At 38.5% G+C, this 17,931-nt stretch overlaps 1 protein-coding gene across 6 annotated transcripts; it reads right to left on the reverse strand.

Moving 5' to 3' along the window:
* Positions 1-93: 93 nt before the first annotated feature.
* On the reverse strand, positions 94-16,944 carry pi4kb (phosphatidylinositol 4-kinase, catalytic, beta). 6 transcript variants are annotated; one of them, XM_083545542.1, is made up of 12 exons: positions 16,658-16,944; positions 12,152-13,203; positions 9,451-9,495; positions 7,349-7,576; positions 7,021-7,248; positions 6,820-6,929; positions 6,005-6,109; positions 5,778-5,901; positions 5,352-5,617; positions 2,237-2,369; positions 2,013-2,133; positions 94-1,888 (listed from the first exon to the last, which is right to left on the reverse strand). In XM_083545542.1, exons 2-12 carry the CDS (start codon positions 13,181-13,183, stop codon positions 1,707-1,709), a joined length of 2,574 nt encoding a protein of 857 aa, XP_083401668.1. In that variant the 5' UTR covers positions 13,184-13,203; positions 16,658-16,944; the 3' UTR covers positions 94-1,706. The 6 variants fall into 6 exon arrangements, with proteins under 6 accessions (XP_083401668.1, XP_083401669.1, XP_083401670.1 ...); XM_083545543.1 differs by lacking the exon at positions 16,658-16,944 and adding an exon at positions 16,538-16,651; XM_083545544.1 differs by lacking the exon at positions 16,658-16,944 and adding an exon at positions 16,483-16,605.
* Positions 16,945-17,931: the final 987 nt, after the last annotated feature.

Consider the following 17,931-nt stretch of genomic DNA (forward strand, 5'->3'; position numbering starts at 1 on the left):
AATTCCCTCATAAACTTAAATCAGGTGTTTTGGGAGCAAGGAAAACACAAACAACAACTCGAAAGTGGAACAATGTAAACACGCAGGACATGAAACAGATACATTTAATTTATTATACAAAGTAACATTCACAAGTTAGGGGAGGTCATTCACGATGGTGAAAGATGGTCCGTTAAACAAGTTACAATGAAAGCAAAAAAAAAACAAAAAACATGGAAACGAAGGAAAGTATAAAATGTGAAGACAAAGATGAAACGATTCTCTAAATGGCTTCCTCGAACATGTACAAATCATTCACAAGAACCGAGCTTCCACTAAAAACAAAGATGAATTAAAACTGGTTATACAGAAGTTATTTTAATGGTACGCTCAGGTCGCTCTCTCTTTCGTTCTTCTTCTAATAACAATGATAAATTTCAATGTATGCATGTAGTGGCATTTAATCTGAAACTAAACATTAAAAATGCACTGGGGTCTTCCATTTCGTTGCGGCTTTTTGTTTTTCTTTTCATCGGATCGTTTACACAAGTGTCACCCCAATTAGCAACATCTCATGAAATTCCACTGTCGAGTAACTCAGATGCTCGGTGGCCAAGTTACCCATTTCAGCACAGCTCCCCATTATTCTGATAAGAAAAACAGTCCATGTACATTTCTAAAGTTTAAAATTTATATTATGTACATTTGTACACACTTAGGAATCATATATTTCTGCTAAGAAAAAAGTGAACTGAAATAAAAAATAAAGAAAAAGAGCCATCCATGATGTACAGGAGAATGCAAGTTATTGTATATAAGCAATAAATAGTGTTTTGACTCTTGCTTTGTCATATCACTCTAATACTTACAATGGTTAGATTGAGTTTTAGTTAATCTCCTCTCTTTAAGTCAAATGTTATTAGGTTTTGAGGATCATACCCTCATACTCATGGTTTATTGCATCAGTGGATTTCTTTCCTCTAGGAAGCTGAAACTATAGTCACCATCTGGGGTCTGGCAAGTTGAACAGAAGTGTTAAAGGTCAAATAAAGCCAATTAAAAAGGCTTTAATCAAACAATTAATGCCTCTTTAAGAGGCCACATTTTTAAGAGTTTCTCAACCAGTGGCAACTAGCTGAACATTTACATCGGGATTTGAAAAAAGTGTTTGCTTCTTTCAAACTGCAGCTAAAATAACACTGATCAGACAAAACCCACTGAAGACTGTGTGCTGCTTACACCTCTTTCGCTCATATTACACAATGTGCATTACTCAACACACGACTCGAGTTTCTCAGCACGGATTGCATTGTGTAAAGCTGTAGCTAACTAGAAATAATTAACAACCAAACTGAGCATGGAAATTATAAGTTGGTAAATACACAGCACTTAGGAGAAAACGCAGTTTGAGTCTGAGCACAGTCAAAGGAGGCACTAGGATAGTGGATAAAAGCATATTCCAAAAACAAAAAACAAAACAAATCCCAGCTCCTAGGAGAAACAATGCAATATCAGAAAAGTAATAAGAGGCTTTAAAGAGGGCGGGAGCAAAACTTCACAGCTGAAACCTCTTGGGAAGGTATAAAATCCATGGTCAAAAACTCTTGGTGTACAAACACGATAGGATGTTGAAAACAGAAAAGTTGCAAAAGGGCTTGGGAGTGGCCTCTGAAAGTGGTGCAGCTTTTTCCTAGTCAAAAATGTTCTAGTCTGCTCTCACACCATGTTCACATGATGCCATTGGTAAGGTACTGGAAGCCATCATACAGCTTTGTGGTGATAGAGCGCATGGAGCCATCCACCATCTGCTCCACCAACACCTGCAACTGCTCCTCTGTTAGGCTCATGTGAAATCGCTCCTTTAGGTTACGGATGGTGCTGGAACCATGGAAGCAGGGCAGCTGGGATCCTAAAGAACAATCACAACCATTAACCATGAGGAAAATGTGACCACTAATTGAGATTTCTTTTTCGTAATAGTTAAAACAAACACTACAAAAAAGCTTTGAGTGATGCATATAGATAGACACTACCTTGCTGCATGATCTCGACTATCTGGATGACTTTCTCCATGTGCTTCCGTGCAGCAATGAGACCCTGAAGCATAAGCATCTTGTAATAGTTGAACATGTCTCCATCTTGACCGCCCATGACCTAAAAGATGACCACAATTTTAAAAACAAAAAATGTGTGTGGTACTTATCATACCATTTAAATAGGTAATTCAATGGCAGTACATCTACAACTATATCCTTACATCTACAAACTCATTGGTCAGTTTGAAAGCAGATGTCTCAAAGCCAAGGTTTCTTGGAGAGCTTGACAAAATGAAGCCAAAGTCAATGTGAATTATATGACCCTCTGAGTCGAGCAGAATGTTTCCATTGTGCCTGGAAAGCAGAAAATAACAAAACATAAGACCCACCAGTATAATAGGATATAAAAGTAAAGTACAATATAAATAAAAGACTGTGTTAATAATAATGACCTACCCACATTCACACGACAGTATTTGTGTGTTAATAAATTTTATATTTCTATTGGGTAACAGAGGCCACACAATGCTGAAATATGCACAATTTCTTTATATGCTGTGACAAATCAAAGACTTTTGGTGACTGGATTTGTTTACTGAATATTACCCATTTCAATCCTAGATTAGAGGTCGACCGATTTTACCGGTAATGAAAGCTAGGTTGAATTGTACTTGTAGATTTATCAACTAATAGTTTTTAAAATTGATACTGGATAAAGAACAAACACTATGTAAAATGGTACTGAACTTTATTACAGAAATGTTAAAATAAAACAGTACTATTTATTGGAACTGTGCAAAATGAAAAATATGAATATCAATCAATAGACAATTATATCATTAATAAATTATAAATATAACCGTGCAGTCTCGTGTAAGAACAAATAGCATGTGGCATCAGTGATTCGCCTCTAGAGGCCGCTCTTGTAGTGGCAACAGACGCAAAAAAACAATCCGTATTTAATTTTTGCGTATAGCCGACAGTTCCAGCAATTACCTATCGCTGACAATTAACAGTTAATACTGATAAATCGGTTGACCTCTATGGATAATCAGGATGCACAGTTTGTAATCATCGACTCTCTTAGAATTACTTATAAGGATAATATTAAAACAGAAATTTAATAAGCATTTTATGAAAGCAAGTAAGTGTAGAAAAAAACAAACAAAAAAAACCCCCAGCTAATTTTCTATCCTAGAAGGGTGAAGGCATTTATTAGAATTGCAAAGCCAGCCAACCGCATCTACTGAACAGCTGCTGTTGTTCTGTGTCTCAGGGTAATGTAACACATTGAAAAGTGCTAGAATATGAATATGAATATATATGATTGCCTATTGTCTCTATGTGATGAGGGAGCACATACCACCCCTCAAAACCATAGAGTATGGCTAATTCAGTGTTCCTGGACACTCACTCACAGACAATTTCAGAATCCAAACTATTCAGGTCTGGGCAATATTTAACACAAATCTTCAAAGTTGATATTATTAAAGTAGTAATTGATTATTAATAATTGATAGTAATTAATATTAATAATATTTAATATTTATTAAATATTAAATTAAATAAATAACAGACAAAGCTGCTTTGAGACAATGTTCATTGTTAACAGTGCTATACAAATAAAAATGCATTTGATTGAAGTTTTTGTTAAAAAAAATGAAGGGGATCACATGATTAATTGCATATTAAGATTAAAAGCAAATGGCATTTGACAAATATTTGTGTGTGTGTGTGTGTGTGTGTGTGTGTGTGTGTGTGTGTGTGTGTGTGTGTGTGTGTGCATGCAGAAGAGATCCTTCCCATTACTCATTATCAGTAAAAATCTTTATTTACAAATGCTCTTTAATTTCTTTGAGGCACTTTTGTTTTCCACCTTTAAAATTCCATTAACGCTGTGATGAACCAGAACAGGTGTCTGTCGAGAGCTTGGTTTATTCTCCTACTCAGTGGTAGATAAAGTACATAAAGAATGTATTTACATAAAAGTAGAGATACAGTATGTAAAATATCACGAGTTAAAGTGCTCCCTTTAAACTTTAACTTAAGTAAAAGTATAAAAGTATTTGTCTACAATTTATTATGGCTATAATGTCTTATTAGCATTTCTATCACAAGACTGTTGCTTAATCAACACAGTTTATGTGAATAGACTCTAAATGTTACGCTCATTACAACAATCTATTAATAGAATCATAATAAAAAGTCAATCAATGATTAATATCTAATAAATTATCATGAGCCCAAAACCTTTTCAACAACTTCAAAGTAATCGCACATAAGGCCACGGGTGTTGTGGCAAATTAGAGTCAGGAGCTTCTTCCATTATTTATTCCTCTCAAAATGTTCTGCTTGATGTTGAACTGATGCTGAACTATAGGTTGATGCTAATTAGATACCACCATTGGTGGTTTTAGCTTGAATGATGCCCTGGGTAACCCAAGTCACGACCCAACGTCTCCCCCAATGATTAGTTTCAGCTTTGAAAAGCTCCACTCTGCTTCAGCGACTGTCACTGAAGAGTAAGACACATTCTCAGAGCAGTCCACAAATTTGGAGACATTTCTGAGAGCTTTTCTCATGTATAAATATCACCCTAAATGCATTTATTGCATAATTAAATTAACATCATTGTGCACAATTTATCAAAATCTTAGAACAAAGAACCATAAAACTCCTTGGCTAATTGTAGCAATAAGATACATACAACATCTATATCCTTATAATATACTCTTTCAAATGTATCCTTTTAAGCTGCACTGGAGATTTAGTAAACTCAGTTCAGGAACTTTTTTAGTACAATCACAGAAAACTTTTATGGCATCACCTCAATGAAATGTAACCAAATCAATAAGTGCTGTTTAACTACAATCCAACTAGACTAGTTAAGTTGTAATTGTTTTGTTGCTACACACATTATGATAAACTACATACTATTAATAATAAATGTTATGCAAGCTAAAATAAATATAGTTGCTCTATGAGTAAACAGCATTACCTGTGATATATAGTTTTAAGCCTATTTCTTGAAATGCATTAGCTTATAGTATCCTCATAACCAGACGAGTGATAGAGCTGCACACACCTTTATCTTTTGCATAAATTTCTCCTTATTGTGATGCTTGCAAAGAGTTTTGCTTTGTTTTGATTTGAAACTTGCAAAACTATTGCATCATCAGGAGTTCACCAATGTGCACTTTTATATGAGGCATAATCCACAGTATGTGGATTAAATCTAAACTTTGACTTTACTTTATCTTCATTGCAGTAACTGTAGTTTTTTTAGAATGAGCATTAAATAAAACAGTTGCGATGTAATTGAGCTTTTAGACTCACCTGTCCTTAACCTGCAGCAGGTAGCAGATAAGACAGTAACCTGCACAACTCTGCACAAAGTTGCGCTGTGCAGTGAGGAAGGCCTCTGTAGTGTAGTTGCCATGCTCCTGCAGGAAGTAATCAAGCAGCGAGAGCTGACTCTGCTTCTTTACTTGATGAATGGACACAGCATTGACCACTGGCTCAATCATGCCACTATCTGAAGAGATAACCAGGATCTTATAGGGCTTAATCCACAGAGGGACACGCTCCTGCTCCCAGATTATCTATAACCATGGAGAAGATAAATAAATTAAAGAAATATAAAAGTGAATATAAAAGTTTAGCTGACAAAATATAAATCTATTTAATGCCAACAAATGTTTTTAATCCTACTGACAAAACTGCAAAAATCTTAGTGTTCAAATAAATGAATAAATAAATAACCTGCAGTTGCTTCAGCACTTGGAAAGCAAGAAGCTCCTGTCTTAGATCATCACCGCATTTTACTATGACTGACAGGAGACGCCAGTTGGGCAGATGACCATATGGAGAGCCCTCTCGGATTCGCCTGTTTACCAAAAATCAATCAATAAATAAGTTAGTCAAAATAAAAACACAATTAAAAAAAAATCTTTTAACCACAATGTAAAGCTTTTTTTTTTTCTACTTACCTAACCTTCTCCTGCCACGGCTCTTTTAAGGCTACCGCTGAGGGATCCTCTGGGTCTTTCTTAAATGTGGTTGGCGTGTGGGCAAGCTGCTCAGACAGGCGGCGCCTAAATAAGTGAACATAAACCCAAACTAGTAGGCAGACAATGACCCAGGGTCAATATATACAGTTAGTTGTTCTGTCTTCTATTTGTTCCTAAACGAAGCCCATCTTTCACAAACACTCACATACCCAAAGCTAAAAGTATTACTATCACACCAATTAGTCGGTTTACCCACTCAATCATAAGTAGCAATTAGTTTGATTAAATTTCACACTGCGTTTTCTGGATGTGCCATTTTTGCGGTTTTCTTCCCCGCTGATTTTGTGGAAGTCGTTTTTTCCATATTTAACTTTTAGTCGTTCTAGAAATTCTACTCATTTTAAAATCTTTAATTTCTCTCTAAAACATACTGGCTAAAAGCACCAGGATAAAATGATAACTGGGCAAATAAACCGATCGATGATCCACTCCTCACGCTCAACATTGTGTTTCCTGTGGAAACTAAACATATATTACTCTCTACACAAAGAGTCAAATCTTCAAACAATGCATAACCCTGATTTCACTTAACATTGTCTGCATCTTGTAAGCACTGAAATCAGTAACATACAATCTACATAGTTGCTTTAAACCTCAAAATATCATAGAAATGTGTATACACAAGATATACAAAAAAATTGAAGCCCCATATCCCGAGGGAAACGAAACAAAACACTGCACACGTGAAAGAATTAGAAGTTGTTGTGGTCTACCCAAAATGTATCAAGGTGTACCTGATATCTCCTGCAGCAATAAAAATTGGCTCTTTGCTTTCCTGGCTGGTGATGCTATCAACTGAGAACTGGGAGATGTTGTCACAGCTGTTAGTGTGGATCTCAGGCAGCTAAAAAGGAACAAGGCATAGATAAATTTACAGAAGGACAAAATAAACAAGTTCACATGTTCACAAAAACAGAGCAGCTGTGTCATTGTACCTCGACCTGTAGCTCTCCGATGTCATCCACAGACCAGGCCTCATCATCATTGTCATAGTTGGGAACGGTTGAAAAGCTGCTGGCACGCTGCTCTGCTGTGATTCCACAGTCAGGGAGATTCTCAACAGATCGTGTGCTGCGGATTCGTGTTTCTGGAATTCTCACTGGTACACTCGACGTCTCAAAGTTCTCACACTCCATAACTTCCACATAGATTAGATATGGTGCCTGAAAACAATTTTAAACAAATTAAGAACTGTATCAAATGATTCATTTTGGAACAATGTGGATTGAATTGAAACTATTTTCATTTAGAAGTATTGCTCACCTTGTCTTTCGAGTTGAGCACCACGGCCTGTGTGTGAGGAACTCGCACCACATGGTGGTCGAATGCCGCAGTTGGCAGCCATACACGTGCAGGCAGCTTGTGGTTAAGCAGTGACAGCTCAGAGATGAGTCTCTGTGTCTTCTGCTCCTTAGTGGGCAGAGTGGCCAGTCTTTTCCCAATGCCCATCAGAGACTTAATAAACTCACGCTGAGGAGTCAGACGTACAGGCTGAGAGGAGGACAGTAGAATACCAAAGACATGTGGGAAAAGAGGAGAGAGGAAACAGAAAGACTGAAATTTGAGTACACACATCACATATATCCCTTTAAAACACTAGAGACCAACTTTTATGAGCAGCAGAAGTCACTGGTGATCAGGACAACCGAAATTGCCGTTATTACTAAACAAAATGTGTAGATGGACAAATTGAACATGCATGATACAATCGTTATGAAATCAAAGCAAAGTATGAGGGTAAAAAACAAACAAGGTGGAAGAAAAACCACACACACACACACACACACACACACACGAGTGTAGCAACAGCTGGCCATAGGGGTGACAAGTATGCTATGAATGAACAACCTAAATGAGAGGCATTACTGAGACAAAAAATGAGCTCATTCCATAATGGCACATGTGGAGTAAGACTCTTCAAACTCCTCCATATGTGTTAGCTACAATTATTGACCACTCCCAGGGTAATATGTAAAGACAATTTTTTAGTATCATGTATAAGAAGCTGAAGAGAAAGCTTAACCACAAATTAATTGCATAGAGGGTGAAATCACCTTTTAATGAATGCTTGAACAAACAAGGAGAGCTACATCCCATTTACCAGTTTATAAGGAACAACGTAGTGCTCATGATTGCATAGTGATTCAGTTACTATAATAACAGACAAGCGAATTCACTGTTTGAATAACGGGAGATGCCGAGTTCATTTACTCAGAGAACCCCGCAAACTACTTAAACACAGGCAAGATCTATTCAATCATGCATTCTATGCAAAAATACATAATCACTGATTACACTGAAAATTGTTCTCACACAAGGTAATCAATGCCAAGTTACCACATGTACATCATTGCAAAATAGTTTTATAGTCGAGATAAAGAAAAAGAAAGACCCAGTTTCAGACCAAGCACTTTAGGAGGACATTATTCCCACATTTATGGGTTTAGGTTTAATTATGGATATTTGTTTCAGTTTCCAGCTGAAGTGCCTGAGGAAAACAAACTGACTTTATGGTTAGGGAAGCAAACATTTAATTATGGACTTTGTCTTGACAAAAGGCCTGTGCACACCAAACACATGGACCATGAAAAACTCATGATTAGATTTGAACAAACACATTTCGATAAATCTCAGCACCTCTGAGCATAACTTATGCATCTGGGGTTTTTTTTTTGTCAGTGCCAAGTTCAATTTGGTGAAGATCAAATTTGTATTCACATTGTAATCACAGACGATGCCTCATAACCATGTGGCACACCACATGTCAATGGAATAACAAAGTGACTACAAAAATGCACAGGGTGCAAGGGTTGATAGTTTTATATAACTTGAGCTCTTATTAATTCAACACTCCACATTGCTATCTAAGAATGTATTCACACGTGTATGAGCAAATGCTGCTCTGTATTCCTTTTTTAATCATTTTTTAATTTTGGAAAACATAAATGCCCATGTTTGGTGTGAAAAGGCCTTGATGCTTCTTAAATGATCTTTGTTCAATGATCAGCAAACTTGGGCTTTTATAGATAACAGACTATCACCAGAAAAGAGAAACCCTTGGGTACTTGTCCCAATAATTAAAACAATGAGTAGCAAAACAGGGGAAAAAAAGACAAAGGCTACATTTACAAGCATGTCAGCTTACAGACATAAACACAAGTCTCACTGGACAAGTTTCCTGCTGATCCAGAAATAAAACGAAATAAATTCTATCAATAATACAATGACGTCAGGATGACATGCTTGCAAATTTTAAAAAGGCACACATCTGAAGGAATCTGGGAGTCCAACCCCAACTGCAAACAGAAACAGCCATCATCCCACAATGCACAGATAAGGATGCGATTAGACAGTGGTTGACTTACGGTACCAGCCTCTAACTCAAGACTGTCGGAGCTGGAGTTCAAGTCCTGGGAAAAATAGGGGTGGGTTACGGTACAAGAGCAAGGGGAGTGGTGGAGGGGGATAAGAATAGGACAAAACAAAAAACACAAAGCTCACGGTTATGTTTAAAGATACAAATTTATGGATCTGTCCACGACTCAACAAGTCTCAAAGCCTCTGAGCCACACGTTTTAGTTTTTACAGCCAGCGCATAGGATAAATGAACACAGCACTGACATCATAACCACTCCATCTCTGACACTGAACAGATGTGCTCCTACAGCTGCATTTAATTTCCAAAGACAAACCCTTAAAAACAAAAATCTGTATTAATTTGCAGTATTTATTAAAATCATACCAAAAGTCATTTTACACAAGAAACGCAAACATTTTTTTTTTTTTTACTAAATTTAAGTACACTGTGAAAATTAATTATTATTATTATTATTTTTTTTTTATGAAAAGGGGAAAAAAAGGGCTTGTTAACTGTTTAATGCCATGTGCGATGAGACAACTGCAAAAAGCAGAATTATTATTACTTCCCATTTTGGAATGTAGTTAACTACACTCAATCAGGCCAGACAATATAGAAACTGTGCATAAAAATGAAAATTGAAGAAAAAAGCAAAATGTGCTTAGCACACATTACCAAAGGCCCAGGATATATTATCCTGAGAACACACAAACCCGATCATCTGATCTTTCACATGATACTGGCCATACACTCTCTAAAACATGGTAGAAAAAGGCTGAGAAGCAAACAAGAAGAAAATTACAGAGAAGCTTTTCTTGCCAAGTGTAGCTTTGTTTACAAAGCTTGCATTTCATTGGTTAGGCAGGGGCTGTGACTCATTAGAGACAAAAAAGACAAGTCCAAACTCCTCTAGATTAAGCCGTATCTCAGGGAGCCACCATCAGCTTGTATATTTGTGGCGAAACAGTCTGCCAAAGCTAAACCGAGTTGTCTCATTATAATGCGCCCTCATGAGACCTGGGGCTCATTCCGCAGCCAAAAACTACTGACTTCTGCCCTAGTTTAGAACCTAAACCTAAACCTTAACTATCTGAAGAGCTAAATGTTTAGCCAATCATAAACAACTTCCAAACAAAGAAAGGTGTGCCAGAGTGTGCAAGTTAAGCAAAACTAAATCCATAACCATAACCATAAATATAACGGTGGCTATTTACTGCTTTCAAACAAACTAGAAAATGGAGCTAAAATGAAAACATCTTGCAGAGAAATTATTCTGGTCATTATGTAAGAACACAGACATGCTATCATAAAAAAATAACAACTGGGGATTGTGATGCTGTAGGTGCACAAGTGCTGATTATAAAGTGCATTATTTGTGTAATTTGTGTAAAACAGCATGGTATTAAAAAAAAAAAAAAAAAAAAAAAAAAAAAAAAAAACAATGGCTAGGTGTGCACGATTTCACCGCACGACAACAAGGCGAATAACCACCTGATGCACCCGTGTATGCAACTGGGACTTGTTACTATGGGTACAGTTGTTTATAAAGTGAAGCATTCATTTTAATCTGTGATTAAACTGACCGGAATTATGTTTGTGAACACGCACCTTGCAGCTAATCAGAATCCAGTATTTAGACAGTTTGTATTTTTCTCACCAACATTATAGCTGCAATTATCAGTCATTCGCATTCAATCATTCTCTCTCTCTGTCTCTCTCTCCTAGAATGCACAATCTCCACTGACCCAAAGACTTCCCTGAGCTGGGAAGCTTATAACCGAAGACTGATGAGTAAAATAAATTCGGAAGTTGATTTTTAATGCATTCATTATCAAAAGATTAGATTTTACAAAATCATCCAGTTTTTCCCCCCACAATGCCTCAAAATATTATTTTTCTGCAGTATATATTTATTCTTAAATCAACACAGGTTCATTGCAAAAACGTCCAGAACACTTTGATAGCCCTCAACAAGCTGCAACACATATGAATGGTAGCAAACTGGCAAGTAAAAGACAAAAGCATACTAAAGTAAAAGAAAATGATGATTATTATGCCCACTGATTATGATGATTTTTAGATGTCTATGGGACACCACAAGATGCATTACAGAATATAGGAAAAACCAGACGTCACTTCTATTCTGAATAAAGTACAAAGAACTATGATGATGTGGATGCCATGAATACTGCTATTTCAGAGATCCTCTCATGAAATGCCAGACCTTGTGCATTGTTCTTTGGATATCTGGTGTGATCATACCTCAAAATATTACTTAATATAATAAAAAAACAAAAAAAATAAAAGGTTGGCAGATTAGAAATGTCTATCAGGGGCTTATAATAATTAACAACCTAATTTATGGAAGATCCTACAGTTCGATGGATGCCAAATGACAACCTTTACATCTAAACATGCGAGGATTAATTACATTAATCAATCAATCAGTGACATGTTTTAATAGTTTGCAATGAGTTTGTGTCTAATTCCTTTATATGGATGGCCACCCACTTTAAAAACAATGATAAGAGCAGCCATGAAAAATTCAAAATACACACACACACACACACACACACACACACACACACACACACACACACACACACACACACACACACACACACACACACACACACAGAGATCAGACATGAATTCAAATAAAGCTATTTCATGCAGCTGTGTCACCCACTCAGATTCTGATTGCTCACCTCATCCTGGCTACTTTCGACTTTCGGGTTGCTGGCTGTCCTTTTGAGGTTGCTGCTGAGGCTGATGCTGGCGGTGGCATCTGATTTGGAGCGCTGATGAGTGCGCTTTGAGGGCGAGAGACTGTGCTCACTTATGTTTGGGCCAAGGACGTGGTTCTGCTGCAGCTGCTGCTGGAGGCGAGCACGATGACCGGTCGGCTTCAGCTCGTCAGACAGGATGAGTCTGCGCAGCTTGGTGCCACGCGAGTGCCTCTGCGTGGAAATGTGCATATCGGACGAATAAGCGCCAAGCAGCCAGGCGCACTGTAGTGAGAAGCCGATACTCTGGCGGCAGCGGTGCACAACATACGGCTTAATGGCGTCGCCAACGTCCTCGTCCATGTGGATGTACATGTTGAGCAGTTGTGGCAAGTAGAAGTCCACATCCTCATCTCGAAAACTGAAGAGGCGATTGCCGATGTAGGCCTGCACACCAGGCTCCTTTGAGTTGTACAGGTACGAGATGGCCATGGAAATGTCAAAGAGCTTGGATTCGAACAGGCGCAGGAGCCACGATTGCTTGGAAGAGTTGTTCTTTTGACGCCGTCGTGCGGTCTTTACTGTGCCCACCGCTGGCATCTCCTCCTCCTCTGTGATCTTCGGAGGCTTGCCTGATCCTGTACCATCCCCATTTAAGGGCTCAGTGTGTTCAGTTCCATTCACAAGGTGAGGCTCAGCAGTGGAAAAAGTTGTATCACCATCAACTTTAAACAGCTTTACCTTCTGCAACACCTCCTGGCAGGCTTTCTTGGCTACTTCAGTATCAATTACTAAATTCAGTTCACCCACACCTTCTGATATGACATCCAGTGGAGGGCTAGAAGCAGGCAGGCCTTCGCTGGCACTGGGGCTGGAGCTGGTCAGTGGCCGGTGGCCAGAGGATGGTGAGGAAGGCAGTGAGAGAGATGAGGTAGTGGAGGTGGATGAGGCTGATGGACTCTTCTGTAGCTCCTCCAGATGAGAAGGAGAAAATTCCAGCTCTGTGTCACCCATGGCCAGATAAAGTTGGGCCCCTACATGGAAAAAAAAGAAAAAGAGAGAAAGAGAGAGATCAGCAAAATGCTAAATTCCAATAATGTTAAATAACCTAATCTCCTTAAACTGCCCATCTACCATATCTGTATAAAAAAAAAAAAAAGGAAATAATTTGACATTCTGCTCATAGACTCCACGCACATACGCACAAAGCACTCAACTCATATTACACATCTTATCCGCCCGCTACAATATCATCCTGCGTCATCCAGAGTAAAATACAAACGTTTCTACTCCTCCTTGCAGTTCTGCTTATTCCCATCCTTCTTTCTGCTGTTGAGTTTTCATACTGTTACACCCAGAGCTCACAGGATGGAGTCTCCCAATACGGCTCTACTGGTTAGCCCTATAGGTGGCTACATACTTCACGTAAGTGTCATAAGTATATTCAAAAAGAAGTAGGACAATACAATGCTTGGGGGTCAAAAACAGTATGTGTGAGCTAAGCAATCATCATGGCTCTGACATAGACAATCTCTTCTGCACTAATCATAAATCCTGCTCAAACCAGATATTAACTGCACTATAAACCATCAGAATCAGCATTAATGCAAAATGCATTTTAAGAGCCAATGAGATGACTTGAAGTGATTCCAGGACAAATTAGATTTACATTGTTAATGCCACAGCTATTGAAATGTTTTTAGAGCTGAAATATTCATGAACTATCTGGTTATGTGACTAGTAATCTACAGCTCAGTCCTTGGACCAATCACAGACAAAGATGAAAAAAAGGAGGTTTGAAGGAGGTGCAAAGCTTCATGACTTTTATATGTTTGGAAGACATTTTTATATCCTTTATTGAATTTGAAACCAGCATTCTTCTGTTGCACACTAACAGGTTAAGATAAACAAAACTCAAAACAAACACTAAATACTAAAAAAAGACGAACTTAACACAAGAAAAAGTACCCAAACTGTCACCTAGTTCACGTCAAGAAATTTACAAAAATGCAAACAAATACAAATGCACAAGCGAAGGACTGTCCCCAAGAGAGCAATAAAACTTGGCCATTTTCATTAAGTGCTATAAATCTAACAACACAGAGGATATCAGGAACAAAGTGTCCCTCTAAGGAACCTTCCAAAAACATCCACCGAGCCCCCTGGAAGAAAAGGCTTTTCATCATTTTAGATTGCAACGACCCTTGAAATCTCTACACGGGCGTTCCCTCCTAAAGTCCCATCTGTAGGCTGCATCACTCCTCACAAATATGAACTCAATGTACTTCATCCTCCTTGCGTAAAATACATCTTTTCTGTTTAAAGTACACTAAGAACTCAAAACCAGGCTAATGCGTCAGACAGATCATTAAGTGCTACGGCACCTAGACTTTGGAATTGCAGTATCTCAGTGACTGTTTCTACATCACTGTCCCTTCCCATTCCAACACTATCACCTTTCACCTTGATTTCTGCTCTCTCCTAGTCTCCTATTTTCTATAGATTTTCTATAGTGTAGAATTGTACACTTTCAGCTAACTTAAACAGCCAAGAAAAAAGTTCAAATACTACTCATAAAAACATTCATTAAAAATAAAAAAAAATAAAAAATAAAAAATGGTTCACTAATTTTCACAGCTTTGTTAATTAATCCCACCATCTCTCCACTTTCGGAGCTTAAAGCTCTCTCACCCCGAGCTCTGGGGGAGGTTAGCTCCACACGTGATCTGCGCTTACATGCAAATGTTACTGTGACCATGTGAGGACACTTCCCCAAAACCACACTTTCCTCAACTACACTACCATGTTCTCTTGGGCTCAAAACTTCCCCAGTCTGTGTCACCTCCCCAGCGGGTTAGAGTTAGAGCAACGTTTCAAGTCTCAATCGATAGAACCCCTGAAAGATAGAGAAGACGAAGAGCGGACATAAATAAATTTTTGTTCTTGTTCTCTCTCTCTCTCTCTTTTTAAAATGCAGCACAAGATCATTCTTTATAAACTCTGTGCCTCCATCAAGGGGTTTAGACATGAAAGTCTCCGCTTTATAATAAAACCACTTCACCGCTTGGGTACGAGTTATAAAACACCACTCCTATCGTTCAATGAATGACAATCAGATATTGAAATGCTGCACATATAATCACTACAAATAAACCATTTCCAATGGGAGAGGGTCTTAAAGTCTTAATCAGCCCGAGCAAGGAGACAAACCGAAGCAAATCTGAACATGACCAAATCAATTGCCGAACTGATAGTCGCTGTTAGTGATGAGATTAGAACGTTATCTTCCACGTGGGCATCTATAATAAAGTTGGATGATTGATGTGATGCTAAACACCCAGCTCTGTGTGTGTGTGTGTGTGTGTGAGAGAGAGAGAGAGATGTGACCACAGTGACTGAACACGCGTCTCCTGTTGCAGTGGAAACAGCTTCGAGTGGCCCTGGCACTGACAGACGACACCACATTCATCTCACACAACAATAAGAAGAAAGAGAAAACCTACTCTTTCTAGGTCCTAGAACAAGCAAAGCCTGTTATGGTTATAATGAACCACAGCAGCACAATATTAAAATCCCAGTCACTGTTGTATACACAGCAGGGGTCTGGGGGTCTTTATTCTAGATGGCAATCAAACATGAATGAGTTGATACTAGATGTTTAGCATCCTACATGTCAAGGTAAATGATCTAACAAATGAAAGTGATGTTCGGACTATAAAGATCTCCGAACAATACATGATGTACATGCTTCAAGATATTGGATCTATTGGTTAGGTGTGTAATGGAATGATGGGATCGTGAGGGAGGTGTTCAACTCGGAGAAAACTTTAACCTCACAGATGAATTAATAGAAAGATATTAATATAAAATCAATATAAAATACGTGGGGCGAAAACAACTCTTGCTGGGTGTAAACACGAGGTCTAAACCTGAGCTGTTTATCCAGCAAGATAATCTAAAAACACACACACACACACACACACACACACACACACACACACACATATACACACACATATACACACACATATACACACACACTTAATAGCAGTAGATCCTATAATCATGTAGAAAGCATGCTATAGAGACAGATAGTTGTCTCAGTGAGTCTGTAGCTGTTGCTGTAGGACTTCAGCGCAGGCCGACGGAAAAATGTCGCGTTCACTCACTAGGCTAGCATTGAGGAGATTGCTAGGTTAGCTTATTTAGCCAACAAGCCAACGTCAATGCCAACCCCAACCCAAACACCGACTACCTACAAACACCACGGGCATCATTAATGCTTTACAAACCCACCAAACGACAAAATAGACCTCCATAAAGCCGCAGGAAGCTGTGTTTTTTTTTTTTTTTAGCTAGCCGCTTTACCTCCAAGAGGATTTCACAGCTCGCCAGCGCTAGCCTAGCATCACCAGTTTAGCTGACTAAGGCAGACATGAACGACGCCCGAAGCTCGAATTTAACTCGCTGCTAAAGCCCGTCTCTTACCGAGTAAACTGGGTGATGGGATTATCCGCTCTATCTTCGCTGTAACACCTCCATTTGGAAGCTACGATTCCCCTGAAGGATGCCGAGTAGCCGGCTCACAGGTACATCCCAATTCAGCCCAACGCACTTCCCCCTACCCCCTTTAACTTGGTAGCGTCCATTTTCTCGAATCACAAAACATCATGTCTGAACGGCAAACTGAAATAAATAAATAAATTAATTAATTAATAAATAAATACGATTCCTACGGCATAGGACTCACCCAAGAGCAGGTTACAAACCGACACGAAGCATGATTTTGATGTATACTGTGCCGTAAGACCTTCCACTCACCCTGCGAGTAATGGATTGTTCCAAGTGCTAGTGGCAAGGGGAAGTGAGCGAGGAATGAAATCGAACGAAAGTCTTCTTCACTTCTGTACGAGTGCTTCTGGAATGACCACTACGAAGAGAATAAACAAAAATAAGAGTAGTAGAAATAAAAGATGGCTATCACATCTACATCACAGCACAGTGAAATTGTTTGATCGCATATTCTAGCGTTAGGATATAATGTTAGAAAGCTGGGGTCACAGTACAGGGGCAGCCCTGATGCATAGGAGCCCCTGGTGCTTGGATGGTTAAGGGCCCTGTTTAATGTGGCCAATACTAGGACTTGAACCCCTGACCTTCCAATCAGCAATCAGCAACAACTGAGCTAAAACATCACCGTTATTAATATTGCACTTTCTTTGCACCTCCTGCATATCCACTGTTGATATACACATTTCATATTCAGTAGTTATTCAATACTGTTATAAATGTACTTGAAATGAATGAAGCTCAGACTGTAAAACAAGAGTGCCTGAGTTGAGTGACACAACCATGTCAAACCCAAGGATGTGGCTATAATCATAGAATACATTTGCATCTGCTTTTAATGCTCAGTCCTACAAACCAGCACAAGTTCAGTGTGTACAGTACTGCCTCTTAATCCACCCAAAAATATCACTAAACACTAAGAATGAAAAGAAGTAGCAGGCCTAATGTTAGAGGATTCTTATCAGCTATGATTAGATTACAGGGAGATTATACACCACTGGTATGTGTAGTGATGAATCAAGCATGGTATTTTATCTGTGTATGAAATGATGTAAGAGAAAAGTAACATACAAAAGAGGCATAACTGTGTACACCGGAAACTAAAATAAACTGAATTATGAACGACAATTTCTCCAGTAACAAATTCTCCAGTAATAACAGGTCAAGATCAGGACGTTCTTTTCTCAGATTTC

The sequence above is a fragment of the Silurus aristotelis genome (genome assembly GCF_946808225.1).
Source record: "Silurus aristotelis genome assembly, chromosome: 1".
Classification (NCBI taxonomy): Eukaryota; Metazoa; Chordata; class Actinopteri; order Siluriformes; family Siluridae; genus Silurus; species Silurus aristotelis.

Coding starts and splice junctions, on each gene's coding strand:
- pi4kb (XM_083545542.1), bottom strand. CDS start 13,183: ATGGGTGACACAGAGCTGGAATTTTCTCCTTCTCATCTGGAGGAGCTA. Junction 9,496..12,151: donor TCGAAAGTAGCCAGGATGAG/GTGAGCAATCAG, acceptor TATTTTTCCCAG/GACTTGAACTCCAGCTCCGA. Junction 6,930..7,020: donor TCGGAGAGCTACAGGTCGAG/GTACAATGACAC, acceptor GTTCCTTTTTAG/CTGCCTGAGATCCACACTAA.